Source organism: Macadamia integrifolia, chromosome 11 (assembly GCF_013358625.1).
Source record: "Macadamia integrifolia cultivar HAES 741 chromosome 11, SCU_Mint_v3, whole genome shotgun sequence".
Taxonomy (NCBI): Eukaryota; Viridiplantae; Streptophyta; class Magnoliopsida; order Proteales; family Proteaceae; genus Macadamia; species Macadamia integrifolia.
The window spans coordinates 324,077-339,676 of NC_056567.1; the positions used below are offsets into that span (position 1 = coordinate 324,077).

The 15,600-nt window shown below is 36.0% G+C and overlaps 2 protein-coding genes across 2 annotated transcripts in view; one reads left to right on the forward strand and one right to left on the reverse strand.

Annotated features, from left to right (window-relative positions):
- Positions 1-3,088, reverse strand: part of LOC122093182 — a 5,829-nt gene extending 2,741 nt beyond the window's left edge. Inside the window, exon 1 of the mRNA XM_042663463.1 lies at positions 2,839-3,088. Within this exon, the coding sequence (XP_042519397.1) occupies positions 2,839-3,039 (201 nt within the window). The 5' untranslated portion in view covers positions 3,040-3,088. The remainder of the gene's footprint in view (positions 1-2,838) is intronic.
- Positions 3,089-9,411: 6,323 nt separating this feature from the next.
- On the forward strand, positions 9,412-12,452 carry LOC122092632 (NAC domain-containing protein 86-like). The gene is made up of 4 exons (XM_042662860.1): positions 9,412-9,645; positions 9,759-10,039; positions 10,774-11,139; positions 12,002-12,452. Exons 1-4 carry the CDS (start codon positions 9,489-9,491, stop codon positions 12,317-12,319), a joined length of 1,122 nt encoding a protein of 373 aa, XP_042518794.1. The 5' UTR covers positions 9,412-9,488; the 3' UTR covers positions 12,320-12,452.
- The last annotated feature ends 3,148 nt before the right edge of the window (positions 12,453-15,600 follow it).

Below are 15,600 nucleotides of genomic sequence, written 5' to 3' on the forward strand. Positions count from 1 at the left end.
TTTTTTTTTTTTTTTTTTTGGGGGGTGGGGTGGGTGGGGAACGAGATCCCATTACTGATGGGATTTAATCCAAGGTTAGGGTATTCATAGCACCTGCCTTTAACATAAGGACAGGCCGGTATCTTCTTCTTCTTCCTTGATCAGCTATAACAATTATATCCTTCGAAAGTATACAAAGAGATGATACAATTGAGAGGAGAAGTTATGTCTCTCCTAACTCTGTCTGCTCCTGATCAATGATTTCAAACAAATTTCATCTTCCCATGTGAAGGATTCGAATAGATGCACTCATTAGTTATAAGTATAGTGGTTCTTTGGAAAACTAAAGAGAAGAAAAATTTACAATTCTACAAAACTTGCATTGTACTAAACTGATCTACTCATTTTTTGTCAGTTGTAATTTGCATCGCCTTAATTGAAGAAAATAAGGTTTAGAAGTCACCAATTCCACAAAACTTGCATTGTGCTAAACTGATCTACTCATTTTTTGTTAGTTGTAATTTGCATTGCCTTAATTGAAGAAAATAAGGTTTAGAAACCACCAATTCTACAAAACTTGTGTTGTGCTAAATTGATCTACTCATTTTTTGTCAATTGTAATTTGTCCTTGACAAGAGCATGAAGGAATTGTTTGACTATGTGGCTATTATGTTGCAACAAATTGCAAAGGAGCAACAAGAGAAAACACCTCCAACTAATGAACTAGAGTCAAAAGTTAAGGTTAGTGTTGAAAAAATTCCAGCAATTTCAGCAATTCCAACAATTCCTATTGTCAACGAAGAGCTAGTCATTGATATTCCCATCAATAAGACTCATGTGGAAGAATTCGAAAGAAACAAGGTTGCCACAATGGACAATGAGGTTGAGACCGAGGAACTTGACACTACAACAACTGTGATGATTGAGAACAACCAAGAGGAAGATCCTAAGGAGCTTGAAATTGAAATTGTGGAGGTCAAGAACACAGTGGTTGAAGGCGTTCATGTGGATGATCTCATGGATACATTTGAGGTTGTTGAATCTGAGCATGTGGAGTTTGTCATCCCATTAAATTATCTTGAAGATCGATCTCCTCACATTCTAGACTATATCCTTATTATCAAAAAGCTACCTGAATTTTTCTACGGCTTAAAGAGGGACGTGCACCATGTTATAATCACCCTCACACTCTACAAAATTTGAGGATGAATTTTTTCTAAGAGAATGCGAATTGATGCAGATAAGTCATTTAATGGGCTTATATTATTGTAAATAAGCCTTGGGTTGGGTTATGTATGTGTTGGTCCTTTGACCCCATGGATTTTATTTGTAATGGGCCTAAAATATGGGTAGAAAGTATGAAAACGAGATTTAATTCATTAGTTTAGTTAGTCCTATTTGGAGTTTATTTCCTTTGTTATTTCAGTTTTCTAGTCAGTTTAGGTTTCCCAATTAGTTAAGGATTGGGTTAGGCCTTTCCTTTTAGTATTTGAATTAATTTTGAGTCTTCTAATAAGTTTGTAAGGGGCTACAACATTGAACACAAATTTATTAATGGAAAAAAAAAGATGGTTTATGCTGTTGTGCTATGGAATGCAGTTGTGTGGTGAGATGCTCATTCACTAGTTCTTCTTCCCCCTTCTCAACCCTTCATCGAATTCTTTTTCTTTTCTTATTTTCCTTTTATTTGTTTGTTGTGAGAGAGTGTTTGAGAGCTAGAACCAAGCCTATTAGAGAACATCTTCTCTATTCAGCCAGAATTTCAGATTCTGCCTAGGATTAGGATCACTTGTGATTCTAGTTCTACATTATTTTATTTCATTTCTCATTTAGCGCTATTAGAGCTAAGTTTTCCAGCTAAAATTTCAAGTTTACAGCCATGACTCCTGCACATTCATGCATGAATTATTTTCATCAAATGGTGTGTCCAGCCTAATTGATGGAGTCATAATGAGCTCCATCTCCACTTGTTCCAACAAGAATAAAGAACTACCCATGTTGGGATCCATCTTAATTGAATTCTTTTGATTTTTTGCACTAATAGGATCACATATTCTCTTTCAGATTCATCATTCAATCATGTAAGCAAAAATATCAAGTAATGGAATAATTTATAAATTTAACGGCTTTGAAAAGTACAAATTAAAAAATATATAAATATCAAATGACTTTGACAACTATGAGCCCGTTTGATAACGTTTCTGCCATTTCTGTTTCAAGAAACGGCAGAAACATAAATTTCCGTTTCTAGAAACAGAAACGGAATTGAAGGTGTTTGATAAGTCATGTTTTTAGAAGTCGATAGTAACCAATGAAAGAATGGCCACAAGCCGTTTCTAGAAACGGCGAAACAAGTTCAACTTGTTTCGCCCAAGTCGTTTCTTGAACCATAAATAAGTAAAAATTTCTATTTCTATTTCTGAAAATAAGTGAAACAGAACAGTTTTATCAAACGCTTTTTACTCCGTTTCTGCTGTTTCTAGAAACAGAAACGGCAGAAACGCGTTTCTTGAAACGTTATCAAAGGGGCCTATGTTTTTCATTTTCGGACTTTGCCCAATGCTAGGGTAAAATCTCCACAAAACCAATTCACAAACAGTCTTTCAAGTGAATTAATTATTTACAAATTGAAGATCCATCCAGGTGAATGGAATGATAACACTACAGATGGAAAGAAAATGAATTTTCATATCCAAGCATAATAGAACGAAGAAGAACATCATAAAAAATGAAATATTGGATAAATGGTTTAGGTACACTCACAATCACAACCGCTTTCAAAGAAAATTAGAGAATTTCCAACCCTAAGAGAGAGGGAGAGAGAGCAGAAGGGAGGATTGCAGCAGTTGATATTGTTACCATGGACTCGGGCCTAGCGGTCTTGCGGAGCTGAGCTTCGAGCTGTTCATTGTGGGTATTGGTGAGTTGCATGACACAATAGCCGATAACGCCAGGGACTACTCCGCACACTGTAGCAAAGGCTATGAAGAACGGCTTCGAATCCCTAGTTTTGCGAACTACCCATCGCCATGTCTGGCTTTTCTCCCACAGGAACGACATGATCCCTCCTTTCCTTCAACGTTCTCTTCCGCTCTGTTTCTCCCTTTCTCTTCTTATAGTCTCCCTCTTTTTTCCTGGGCCTATCGCTTATGGGTTAGATATTGGGCCTAATTGTTACTCACAGGTAGGCCCTGTGGGTCTAGTTCAAGGAAACAATTTCATAGCCCGATCCAAAAGTATTTGGGTACACTAGCCCCAATGGGCTCTCAACCGAATCTAATTTTAGAGCAATTTGACCTCTCCACCCCCACCCAAAAAAAAAAAAAAAAATCACAGCTTAAGAAGTTAATCAGAATAGATAGATCTTAAGTCTCCAGTGTAATACCTAATTAGTTTCATATAAATATCTTATGTCTCCTAGTTAATACCTAATTAATTAGTATAAATAGTTGATTATATAGCTTATGTATCTTGAAACAAATATCCCACGATGGTGTCTAAGTACTCCTCTTAAGAGCTTGTGTAACATGGAGACGAGAGCTAAGACAAGAACCATTGATGTTCAACTTGGATATAGGATTATTAATATGTATAGTAACGAGAAAAAGATCCTCTCCAATTATTGAACCACCCAATGAGCCATAGCCATCTCTGATGGCTGAGCGGATCTGAGAATACATGCACGTGTTGGGATCCGTGTCCGAGTCCTCCCAACCATTGGATGGCTAATTGAACACTAACTGGGTGACCACTAATTGGAAATGAGCTGGAAGGGAAGTGGGTTGCTGATGCTAAGTCGTGGAATCGAATCCAACCTTTCCATAGGGAGGGAGAGGGGGAGAAGTGAGCATAAAAAATCTAAGCTTGCTACTAACATAAAAAATATATTTGTTGCAAATTATATAGAAGATCTATATATACCTTGCCAGAATTCTTAGGATATATAATCTGGAAGAGAATCATCTTTTGATTGTTTAAGCTTCTTTCATGGACTTCAGTGCCGTAGTCTCCCATGATAAAGCAGCATGAAGCATTGCCTACTATCTCTACCAATGTAGTATTTGAGTGAGGATACCCCCCTAGTTTTGTGAATACTTTTAACCTCTTCGCATCGGTTTATTCGTTACATATATCGATCATTTTGGGAATTGAAAAACTCATTAGTCAGAGTGGTCCTTATCAAAGAGGCCTCTCTAGCTTTTCATTCACAAGTTTTGGTTGGATTCCACTGCTTTAACTTTTTCAGAACTCTAAACTGGTTTAGGGTCATAAAAATGTCAACACACAGTTTAGATCCAGCTTGGGTTGAGGCCTGAATGAATGTGATATTATACCTTGTATGATTTGAGTACCCCAACCTAAGAACAACAAAACACAGACCAATCTATAGTTCTATACTTCTTATTTTATTTTTTGGTAAATTGTTCTCTATACTTCTTAGTTCTTACCCACCAAGACAGAAAATTTTTACTAGGTCACTGCTTGGTCCAGCTTTGTATAGGTATCATTACAAAATACTTTCTGAACTTGGTAGATTTTTTTTTTTTTTTTTTGAATGAAAATTATATTAAAAACATAAAAATAAAAATATATAACAGACAAAAGCCCAATTGGCTAAAAGTACCCTAACGAAAGAAAGTCAGCCCACTTGGAGAGGGACAGGACCAAGCCCTAAGAGTAAGGCTAGACAAACCCAAGACCCAACGGGGGAGGGGCAAATAAACAACGTCGAAGAAGCAAGGGATACAAGAAAAATATTTAGTTTGATATATTTAGCTGAAAAATTCAACATTTTTTTAACATTTTATGGAAATAGGTAACTATGAATAGTATCTATGACATAAATACATCGTTTGTTTAAAGAAATTACTTGCATAAATACAATTGAAGGAGAAAGAAAACTTTATGGGTAAGTGGGTCTGTTTACTATGATAGGTGATTGGAGCCTAAGTTATGATACAAAGGCTGATAATTACTAGAACGAGAACATAAATTTAGGGAAAAATCTCTGAGCAAGTGATATAGGCTATGCCAACGCTCTCTACCTCTCTCTTTTCTCTTAACTTGCTCTCCGTTCTCTACCCCTATTGACGACCATATTTCACACTTCCTATTGGTTGGCCCTCTCACCCTTTTGGCTCAAGAACTCTCTTCCTTAATTTTAAATTGAAGAGCAAATCTTACATTAAAATAATGCTAATTTTGGTTCATTCTTGGAGAACTGAAGAATGAATTTTCTTTAGTAAACAAATCAAGAATGAATTGGAAGGGCAGTACGTAGTTCAACAGTTGATGATGACTCCACATATTCATCTTGTTCCAGTTCCTTCCAAGTTCATTTCTTACATCATGATCATATTTTTTAAACCCACATGCTAGATCATATTCATTCCTTGATTCTTATTTGAATAATGTTTAATGTACCTATCTGCTATGAAACTTCTATGCTCTTGTTCTTACGCGGTTGATGTTGAAAACATGTAGGTCCGGCCTTTTTCATTAACAATAATTAAGATATAATAGATGACCAATCATATCCTAAAAAAAGAAGAAAGATAATATACATTAACTACAGGGACATGAAAGAACTGGAAAAAAAAAAAAAGGTGAATTAAAAATCGACCACCTTCCCTTGGATGCTACATTTCATTACACTTCAAGAACAATGGCGAAGAGAATCTGTAAATTTGCCATTGCACGCAAATCTAGTCGACATTCCCGAATCCAGTGCTCAAGTCATGGCCAATCCACATCCCTACCAACTCCACCTTCTTTTATCCTCCCTTAGATTGTGTGAAAGGGAGGATGGCTTTAGAACTCTCTTGATGATCTCATATCCGGTCCCTTACAAAAGAACCAAAGTTTGAATCAACCAAAATGACTAAGAAATTAACCAGATGGTATTGAATCAAAATATTATGGTTAACATTTTTATTCAACTTTGGGGGATGAATGAAAGAGGAGTTAGGAATCTCTTGTATTCATATTTCAGTACTTAAGTATGAGAATGTAGTAAATTATTGGGAAGGACGTTTGGCAAAGGGTCTTTCGGCAAAAGCCCCCATCTCCAATCCCTTCTCCCCTCCCCCTGATCTCTCTCTCAAAAGAAAGCTACACTCACATGCATAAATCATTTTTAGAAAAATCTACATTTATAATATGTGAAAGACATGCAAACCTTTATTTGTTTCTCTCTAACTTTATTGAGGGTTCTACATCTCACCTGTGACATGAATTGAGATGTGTAAAACTGGTTTGAGAGAGAGAGAGAGAGAGAGAGAGAGAGAGAGAGAGAGAGAGGTTTCTCTTAGATAGCTTTATTAATGGTTTTTACATCTCATTTTATTTTGGTAAAATTTTAAATCTCATTTGTGACATGAATTGAGTTGTATTAAACCAGAGCGAGAGAGAGAGAGAGGACCAGTCAAAGATTGTGTTGTAATCATTAAAGAGATTCGGGTGTCTTTACCGAAATGAAAAATTATATTTTAAAATGAAGGTAAAAATAAAGGGCACATACTAGAAGCTTAGGGAGAAAAGAAGAGAAGGAAAGAAAAAGTAGAGGTAATGAAAAAGCAAAAGAGCGGGCCAGTGTGGTTGCCAGGTAGACTTGTTCAGCTGATGATGAGGGTAAGTCCTCAACTGATCATCATCATCAACTGTTGAATGCTAAAGTGTTCTTTCCCTCTTAGAATATAGAAAAGGTATAATGGACCCCTCAATCCACATTCCCCCATCTATCCATGTGGCCCACCATCTCATCTATCAATTTCATTAATTAATTAATTAATTCGGACAACAGCACACCAATGGTATTTGCTGGGTACAACCTTCTCCACCCAATCAATCAAAGGAAGAGAAGGTAAATGAAAAAACAATTAAGGACTACTTCTATATATTAATAAATAATAGCATAGGGCTCGAATCATGAATAAATTTCCTTTTTTTTTTTTTTTCCTTTTGAGATTTCTTTTGAATATAATTTTTTTTTCTCTCAAATCTTATAAGCTTCCAACCCTGAAAGAATGGTATAGTGGGTCCCGCTTCTACCATTCTCTATGGTCCCAGAAAATTTACTATTGTATTTTTTTTTTAAATGTGGGATTGGTATTTAAATGAATTTTTACAATTTTTTATTTATTTAATTGACATATTCTCATTTTCTTGCATTAAATTTCTAAATGACATTTTTTTTGGTAAACATTGTAGGTTTATGCGAATGTGTTGATGAGGAGACTCTTTCTCTCTCTCTCTTCTTTTGATAAATAATATCAATTTATTCATGAAAATGAAGAAAACATAAGTTAAAGAATAAACAAAAGGAGCAGAGGAAAGACAACCTTAATTATGCAGCTTTGAAACAAGTCCCTAGGGAGCAGAGCCAAGAAACTTGGATACAATAATAAGAGAAATAGGAGCATATTCTATAGGGGGAAGAAACCAGCCAAAGAAACCTTTACACAAGGGGTTTCCCTTCCTTACACTTGAGAGATCATAATTTGAAGGTTTTAGGTACAAGATAGTACGATAGATTTTACTTATTTTCTTATAAAAAAAAAAGAAGATAGATTTTACATAATTTTGTGTATATTTTTATGATGAACATATGTATCTAATTGGGGGATGCCATTGTATGTGTGGCATATTTTTCTTGGTACTTAAAATTTTCAATTCAAATCAAGAAGTTGCAATTAGTCAAATTAGATGAGCAAATATCTATTGAAAAGTTACTACTTACTACTTAGTTTTTAAAATTAATACCTAAAATATTTAGAAATATAAACAAATATAATTTTTTAGCAATTTCATTAATATTAATATTATTACAATAACTAATTAATTGGTACACATTTTTATGATTATGATAATTTAGAATTTCTATATATCCGTAGAATATGTAAATAAGTAGACAAAAAATAATGCTTGATTTGGTTATGGACCATAGAATCACAAAAAACTTCATCCAATAAAACAATGTAAACTTTTACTTATAGAAAATCCTATGATATTAGTCCCACTTCACATTGAGCTAAAAGACAAAATTACAGAAAAGGTTTTATAATGAATCATTTAAGAGATTACTAGTCTCATTTGAATTTAAAAATTGAATTAGACAAACTATCTCTTTGAGCTTGATCAATTAATAAAAGTGTTAAAATATTCTTTTCTTTAATTAAGTAACTTAAAATTTTTCAATTTTCTATTATTATACCAAAAATTGAATAGTATATAACAGTATCAAAAAGATGTGAAATACAGTAAATAAATAAATAAATTAAATTTAAACAAATGCTATATATATTTATATGGGAAAGGGTTGAGCATGCAATTAGTTTTGTTGAAACAAGCAGCTAGTTAAACCAATTTGGGAGGGAGGAGGACTCGGATGGAAGGGGTATGAAGGTTATTTTTAAAGAAAATAGTGAGAAAATGACACAAGCTGTGCTGGCCATCAAGAAACTTTAATTTAATTATATCTATTCAAAAGATATAAATTAAAAAATATTATTTTGCACGAACTTTGAGATTTTTTTTTTTTTTATCTTAATTGAATTTAACAACTAACCATGGAAATGGGGATTGTAGCTTCATAATCAAAAGAAGCAATGTTAATGACCCAGTAGTACTTTAATCAGAGACTTCATCCCATCAATTATTATCTAAAATTACTACCATAAAGGCCCCATCTGCTGCCACCTTATAGGGGGGAAAAAAGAATCCATCTCTGACATGCGCTGTCATTGGTAGGGAACTTTATTTATATCACAGGAGAGGTGGCATAGTATTGCGTGTATGTGGAATTGGTCGGTGAGTGCCCACACGACCTTTTTAGGAGCCTCTGATTTTGTTAGTTTGTGAGCAGACAAAAGCAGAGAAGCTTCTTATCCTCCTTGTGGGTTTTCACTTTTCACACAAAACACTAAAACGGAATCTCCAAAAGCCAATCTGCTTATATCATAATTCATAATATCACTCTTGAAAATTTAGGGTAACTGATCCTAAGAACCCATTTAAAGCCATTGAATTGGAATCCTATAAAACCCACTTTAAAACAGAATCTCTAAAAGCCAATCTGCTCACATCATAATTAATAATATCACTCTTGAAACTTTAGGGTAACTGATCCTAAGAACCCATTTGAAGCCATTGAATTGGAATCCTATAAAACCCACTTTAAAACAGATTAATTTGAAGGCTAAGATGAGAAACAGAAAATTAATGAAGATAGAAAATTTTCATGTAAGATTATGCTGCTTCAATAGTTTTTTCTGCCTTAAGAAATAACAAATTAAACAAACATTATGTCTTCATTTAAAATTACAAAATTAAGAGCTGTTGTTTCTTTTGTCTTTGGTCCAAAAGCTCCAAACAGTAGGCTATATAGTTAAATATCATACAAGCCTGATCACTGTTCTATGTGATTCCCTCCACTTCCCTTGTACTCATTTCTCCTATCATTTGCCTTCACTTCTCTCTCTCTCTCTCTCTCTCTCTCTCTCTCTCTCTCTATGGCACCTGTTAGTCTCCCTCCTGGATTTCGATTCCATCCAACAGATGAGGAGCTTGTAGCTTACTATCTTGATAGGAAAATCAATGGAGGAAGAATTGAGCTTGAAATCATTCCAGAGGTTGATCTCTACAAATGTGAGCCATGGGACTTACCAGGTACAACATTAATGGAGATCGCTTTCTATATATCTTTGTTACAGAAGCTTAATACATCATATATGCATGGATTATTCATATATAATTTGTTGGGGTTTTTTTTTTCATTACAGATAAGTCATATTTACCAAGTAAAGATATGGAGTGGTATTTCTTTAGCCCAAGAGATCGAAAGTATCCCAATGGCTCAAGAACTAATCGAGCAACCCGAGCTGGCTATTGGAAGGCGACGGGGAAGGACCGAACGGTGCAATCTCACAAGCAAGTAGTTGGCATGAAGAAGACACTGGTTTATTACAGAGGCCGCGCTCCTCATGGCATCCGTACCAATTGGGTTATGCATGAGTATCGTCTTGTCGACTCATCAGTCTCTGACAACAGATCACCTTTGAAGGTATAGTCCCATATCTGCTTGTATACCACCTTCCAGTACTCTTTAGGGTTTCAGAAATTCACCAAAAGGTTGATAGATTAATAAAGGAATTAGGGATTGCTGTGATTATTCATTTTCTTACACTTCAGTGAGTGGATCCACTGTTTGATAGGTCTCACATTAGGCATACAACTAGCCAACTAGGGTAGATCTGATGTTACCCATTAACTTGTACAATTCTTCCACACATGTGCCACAAGATTGTACGGTAATGGATTATCATTTGACCATAGATTGGACTACCAAGGCAAGCTCACTAGTTCTTTGCCAGCCTCAGGATTAATTCATCTTGAGGATGGCAGTGTTGTTGGGGTACGCTGTCATGCATTCCATCGCTTAGATCTATGTGCCGCTCATCAAGAGCTATGTGGGAATCTCGGTACTCTACCTGTATAGGATTTAGTTATAAATTTATTGTGAGGGTTCTCTCGGTAATTAATATGGAGGAATTGTAATCCAATTCTTTATTAATAATAAAACAGATCTTATCTCACTATGGACATAGGCAACCTTGTCAAACCATGTAAATCCTTTTGTGCTGACTCTATGATTGTTTGTTCTTGATTTCCATTCATTTCTTACATCGTTTTAGGTTTTCATTTTTCTACAGGCAAGACTTCAATAGTTGCTTAATTAGTTTCCACCATGGAATCAAATTTTGTTGCTAAACTAATTGAAATGGTTTTGGACTGCAGGATGGTTATGCACTATGTCGTATATTCAAGAAAACAATCCAAATAACCAAAGCTAAGGATGAACAAAATGTGGTGGTCCTGGTGGATCTTGAGAAAGACACACATTGCGGCTCGGATGATTTGATGGGTGACCCAAGTGTCAATGACATCTCCCAAAGGAAAGCTATTGGAGAAGAGAATTATGGACAAGATTATTCAAAATCTCCTGATGATACTTCCTCTTCGGATGTCACTCAGGGAACACCTAATGACAATGGTGCTACAGATGATCTAAGTGTTCCTTTAGCCTCAGATGAAGCAAATAGTGCAACAAATGCTTGCTCGGTCAGTGTGGATCACTGCTCATCTAATCTAAGTCTAACAAAGGTACACTCTTTTCTTGGGTATGATAAAAGCATATTTTTATTCCAATCAAAAGAAGCAAAAAGATACCACATGTAAAGGATCTAGTTACTGCTACTAAGTACACTCTTCTTCATCAATTCCAACAAGGGAATTCAACTGGTGGGTCACCTCACTTTCAGATGGGACATGACTGAAATTACATTTTGAGCAATAATAGTGCCTCTAATGGAGGCTTCTTGTTCACATTCAAGAATTTTCCAGTGCGAAATAGTCTTCAAATATGGGCCTTGGATGTGATCTGACCCATAAAGTTGAGTAGGCTTATGTGCTGGAGATGGTCCTTGGGTGGGTCTTTTGAATATTTGGATGTAAAGTAATAAAAGTTGCACTTCATATCCTTTTTAAAGTTCTCCTTTCTTCTAAAAATCTCGACTGACTGACTCCCATGTCATTCACCTGCATATTCTAGTAGTAGTTCTTTTCTTATTGAGATTCGGAAAACTGATGCAAGATGATGTAAATAGTGTTTCATTTTCTTTTTCATTAATAAAGTCTTGTAGGTTAGTATTCCCAGTTGCTGTTCCTGAAAATTTTCAAAATCAAATCTTTATTTGAACAATCAAACCTTTGGCAGAAATATTTCTTTCTAGTGCTCTTTTTATCATTTTTGAAGAGGGGTTCTTTCTTATTCTTATTATTATTATTCTGCCTCTCTCTCCCTCTCTCCCAATTCCTCTGAATCATAGAGTTTTAGTCTTTTAGATCTTTGTCGCAATTAAGTTTCCTTCTTGGGCCTTTATATTAGGTTGTTCATTAGAAGAATTCTACCGCTATATTATAAAGCATTGATCAACATTTCTTTCCCCTATTTTTGTTAATGCAGGATTTAACAATGCCAAACTACACATGGTTGCAACACCAGCTCACTTATCCACCCTTAGCATTAGAGGATTTTCCACAGATGGATACAGTAGAGACAAAGTTATCATCAAAGCCTCAAACTATGGATGAATATTATACGATGTATGAAAAGTATAATATGTTAGAGGATATCATCTATCTGTGTTCTTCTCAGGAGAGGCCAGAAGCTCTATCCTGGCCAGATTACAGCCATTTCAGCTACCCAAAACTGAGTGAAATACAACTACACTTGGATGACAGTGCAGGTTCCTCCCTGAATTTTAAAGGAAGGAGCGACTAGATGGAGGATTGTTAGAGCTAGAACTGTGAGGTAGTAATTAAGATGATATTGACGACTTCATGACTTAAGTACTGAAGTATTTAAATTAAATTCCTTTCCTACAGATACTATAATACTACGATTCATTTGGATACATAGTAAAGAAGTTTCTATATAGAATAATAGAAAAAATAGAAAAAAATTATGATTAGAAAGGGAATCAAAGTTGTAACTGGATGGCTTTCATTGCAGTGTGATCTATCAATAGATTTTATTTTATTTTTTATTATTTTTTTTTAAATCTGGGGCCGTGTTATGTCCAAGTCTCACAGCTTCTCAATTTAAGATGGAAAATAGATAAAGGGTTCTCTCTCTCTCTCTTTCTTATGGGTAGCATGCAATATCCACTTCCAGATTCATCTTGTGCTCTAGATCCTCTGTCTAAAGGAGAGGACACGGACTACTCTGCATGTACATATTGGACTGGAGTGGAATAACTCTCTCCACGATATTCCTCTTACTGATAAGTAGGGGTGTCAATTCCTAAACCGAACCGGTAAAACCGGCCGGACCAAACCGATAACAACACGGACCGAACAGAACCGAAACCTTATTGGTTTGGTTTGGTTTCGAGTATTGCAACCCCAAAACCAAACCGAACCGCACCAGAATCCGGATGAACCCGAAACCGGCTCAAAACCCAGACCGAAACCGAAACCAAACCGATAAGAAACCGAAACACTCCAAAATTCATTAAAAAAAAATCAAAATTTGCATAGTTTTATATATATTTGTATGGAAAGTCGAATCCAAACTAGACCAAAAACCAAAACCAACCCGATTACAAATCGATTTAAGAAACCGAAGACAAACCGAAACCAAACCGCACCGAAACCGAAACCAGAATTTCCTTATTGGTTCGGTTCTGATTTCAACTTTCCCACACCGAAACCGAGCTGGACCGACCGATTGACACCCCTATTGATAAGTGAGAATGAAATTGACTATGTGGTGGGATCCAATGGTTCAGTTGTAATTTTTTTTTTTTTTTTTGTTCAAAGAGATAAAAGAAGCAAAGGATACAAGGAGGGGAAAGTGTTAGTGTACAATGTCTTTTATTCCATCATAATTTAATCGAGAGAGCACTGGTGCAGGCGCCTCGATAGGATAGAATAGCGGGCCCCCCTGCATAGTGGATGTGTAGGGGTGCAGCCCCCCACTAGAAATTTTTTATTTGAGGGCAGTTTTGTACTTTCCGGATTATGATTTTTTGGCTACAAATATATATCGAAGTTTTCTTTTTCTTCAATGCAAGCAATACTGAGAGATGTGAGGACGAGCACTGTAATCCTATTCTCCATTGATAGTAAAGTAAAATCTCATCTCACCAAGGACACAGGCAATCTTGCTGAACCTCGTAAACCTGTGTGCATTGTTTGTTCTTGTTTTTCCATTATATTCTGCATAGTTTTAGGGTTGTGTCCTACATAAAGCCCATCGACAAAGACCATCCACGAAGCCTATATGAAAAATAATAATTAAAAAACCACATATTCATTTCACTAACACTAAATTAGGGCATCTCATCTCATATAATGCAGATGCAACTTTATTTCAACAGTAGGGTTCTAATGATACTTCTGTAATTACAGTATCTCACAATGTGTCCGTAGAAAACCATTTTAACATTAAACATTTTAATGTCAGGAATAATTAATAAAATAACCACCGCCCGGGGTTCACATGGTCCGCATGGTTTATGTCCAAGCTTAAACAAATTTTAATGTAAGCCCAAAATAGAATTAAGATGGACTAAATTAATACTGTTTTAAAATGGGCCTAATTCTTTTCTTAAAAAAAATAATGGGCTGCTTAAACTGGGCCAGGCTGGCCTTGGCTTGGTTGTCCTCGCCTAGGCCAGCTTGGTCGGGGCTGGGTTCTAAATCCAGATTAAAGGCTCAATAATACCCTTTTAATCAAAACAATGTTGTAAGTTATGGCCAAGGCCCATAACCTATCCAAAAAACCATAACCCAAGAACTGAAAAAATAGGACAAGGATAGTTTGGATATTCTATCTATGGATATATAGAGGGGCTAGGAATGAAGTTGAATTAAATATTAATTTAAAAATTGGAGATGTTGTCAACCACGCTAGCAACTTATGTTTGTTGGATTATTTTGCAGATATTTTGTCCTCCTCCGAAGTAATGCATGAGGATTTGGTGAGTCCTTCCATTGCTAGTTTTAGAGAATTGTCGGGGAATCTGGCTAGTGGCTACCCCCACATTCCTTCCAAGAATCCAAGTGGGAAGAAGGCCTCTTGCCCGCCTAAGTCGGCCAGTGTCACTAGGAGGAACACTAAGGGACTGGTTGCTTTGGGCTGTCTCTTCCTAGGTTAAAGATGAAACTATGATAATGGGTTATGGTTAAAGTGTGGTAGTTTCGATCAGTCATGTGATTATCCCTCTCAATTGGATAGGTTCTTTATTTTAGCCTAGGTGTTTAGCTATTTTGGGCTGATTTTGTACTTTTGTTTCTCTTCGGTTTCCCTTAAAACTTGATTCAATCGTAAGGATAGGCTATTGTTTGTTAAGGAGCTTTCCCTTAGGTTTCACTAAACCTCAGAAGGCCAAAAATGGTGATTTAACTCATCTTCTTCCTAGTACTTTAGCTGCGAAGTCTTACAACTATTACAGATTTAGGTTTTTTTTAGCTCAACCTTGTTGGCAATAGGGAGAGAGAAGCCAACACTACTGATGGCCATAAGGACTTAGGCCACTAGCCAACCAACCTTCAGCTATAAGCAGCACTAGCCAGAAGGTCGCAGTAGGAAGAAGAGGCACAAGGGTATTGACCATGCCACGTCGGCCTCCAGTACACCAAGTGGTCTAGGAATCATGTAGTTCTGTTAGTGTGGACAGCTGTATACCAACACATCAAGCTGCAAGATCATTATATGATGGAAAATACATCAGAAAGCTTCTCACAGCATGAGAAACACAACTCCAGTTGCAGAGAGTTCTTCCATGCTTTCATGGTATTAGAGCTGTAGAGGGCATAGTTCTTGCCCACGAAGAAGACGATGACGATCTTAAGTTCACTCAATCCTTCAACCTGCCTCCCCCTATCCAAGCTCAGTAAACGTCGCTAATTTTGTGATAATTAGGCTCAATCAAGATAACTTTCTACCATGGAAAACACAAATGATTTCCCTAATTGACAGCCAAGGTTTACTTGGTTTCATCAATGACGAGTGTTCTCCTCCAGATCAAGTACTGGAGAGATCTCAGATGACAAAGA

Excerpts from the sequence above, each read along its gene's own strand:
- LOC122092632 (XM_042662860.1), top strand. The coding sequence starts at position 9,489 with ATGGCACCTGTTAGTCTCCCTCCTGGATTTCGATTCCATCCAACAGAT. Across the intron at positions 9,646-9,758 it reads TGAGCCATGGGACTTACCAG|ATAAGTCATATTTACCAAGT; the intron begins GTACAACATTAA and ends TTTTCATTACAG. Across the intron at positions 10,040-10,773 it reads ACAACAGATCACCTTTGAAG|GATGGTTATGCACTATGTCG; the intron begins GTATAGTCCCAT and ends TTTGGACTGCAG.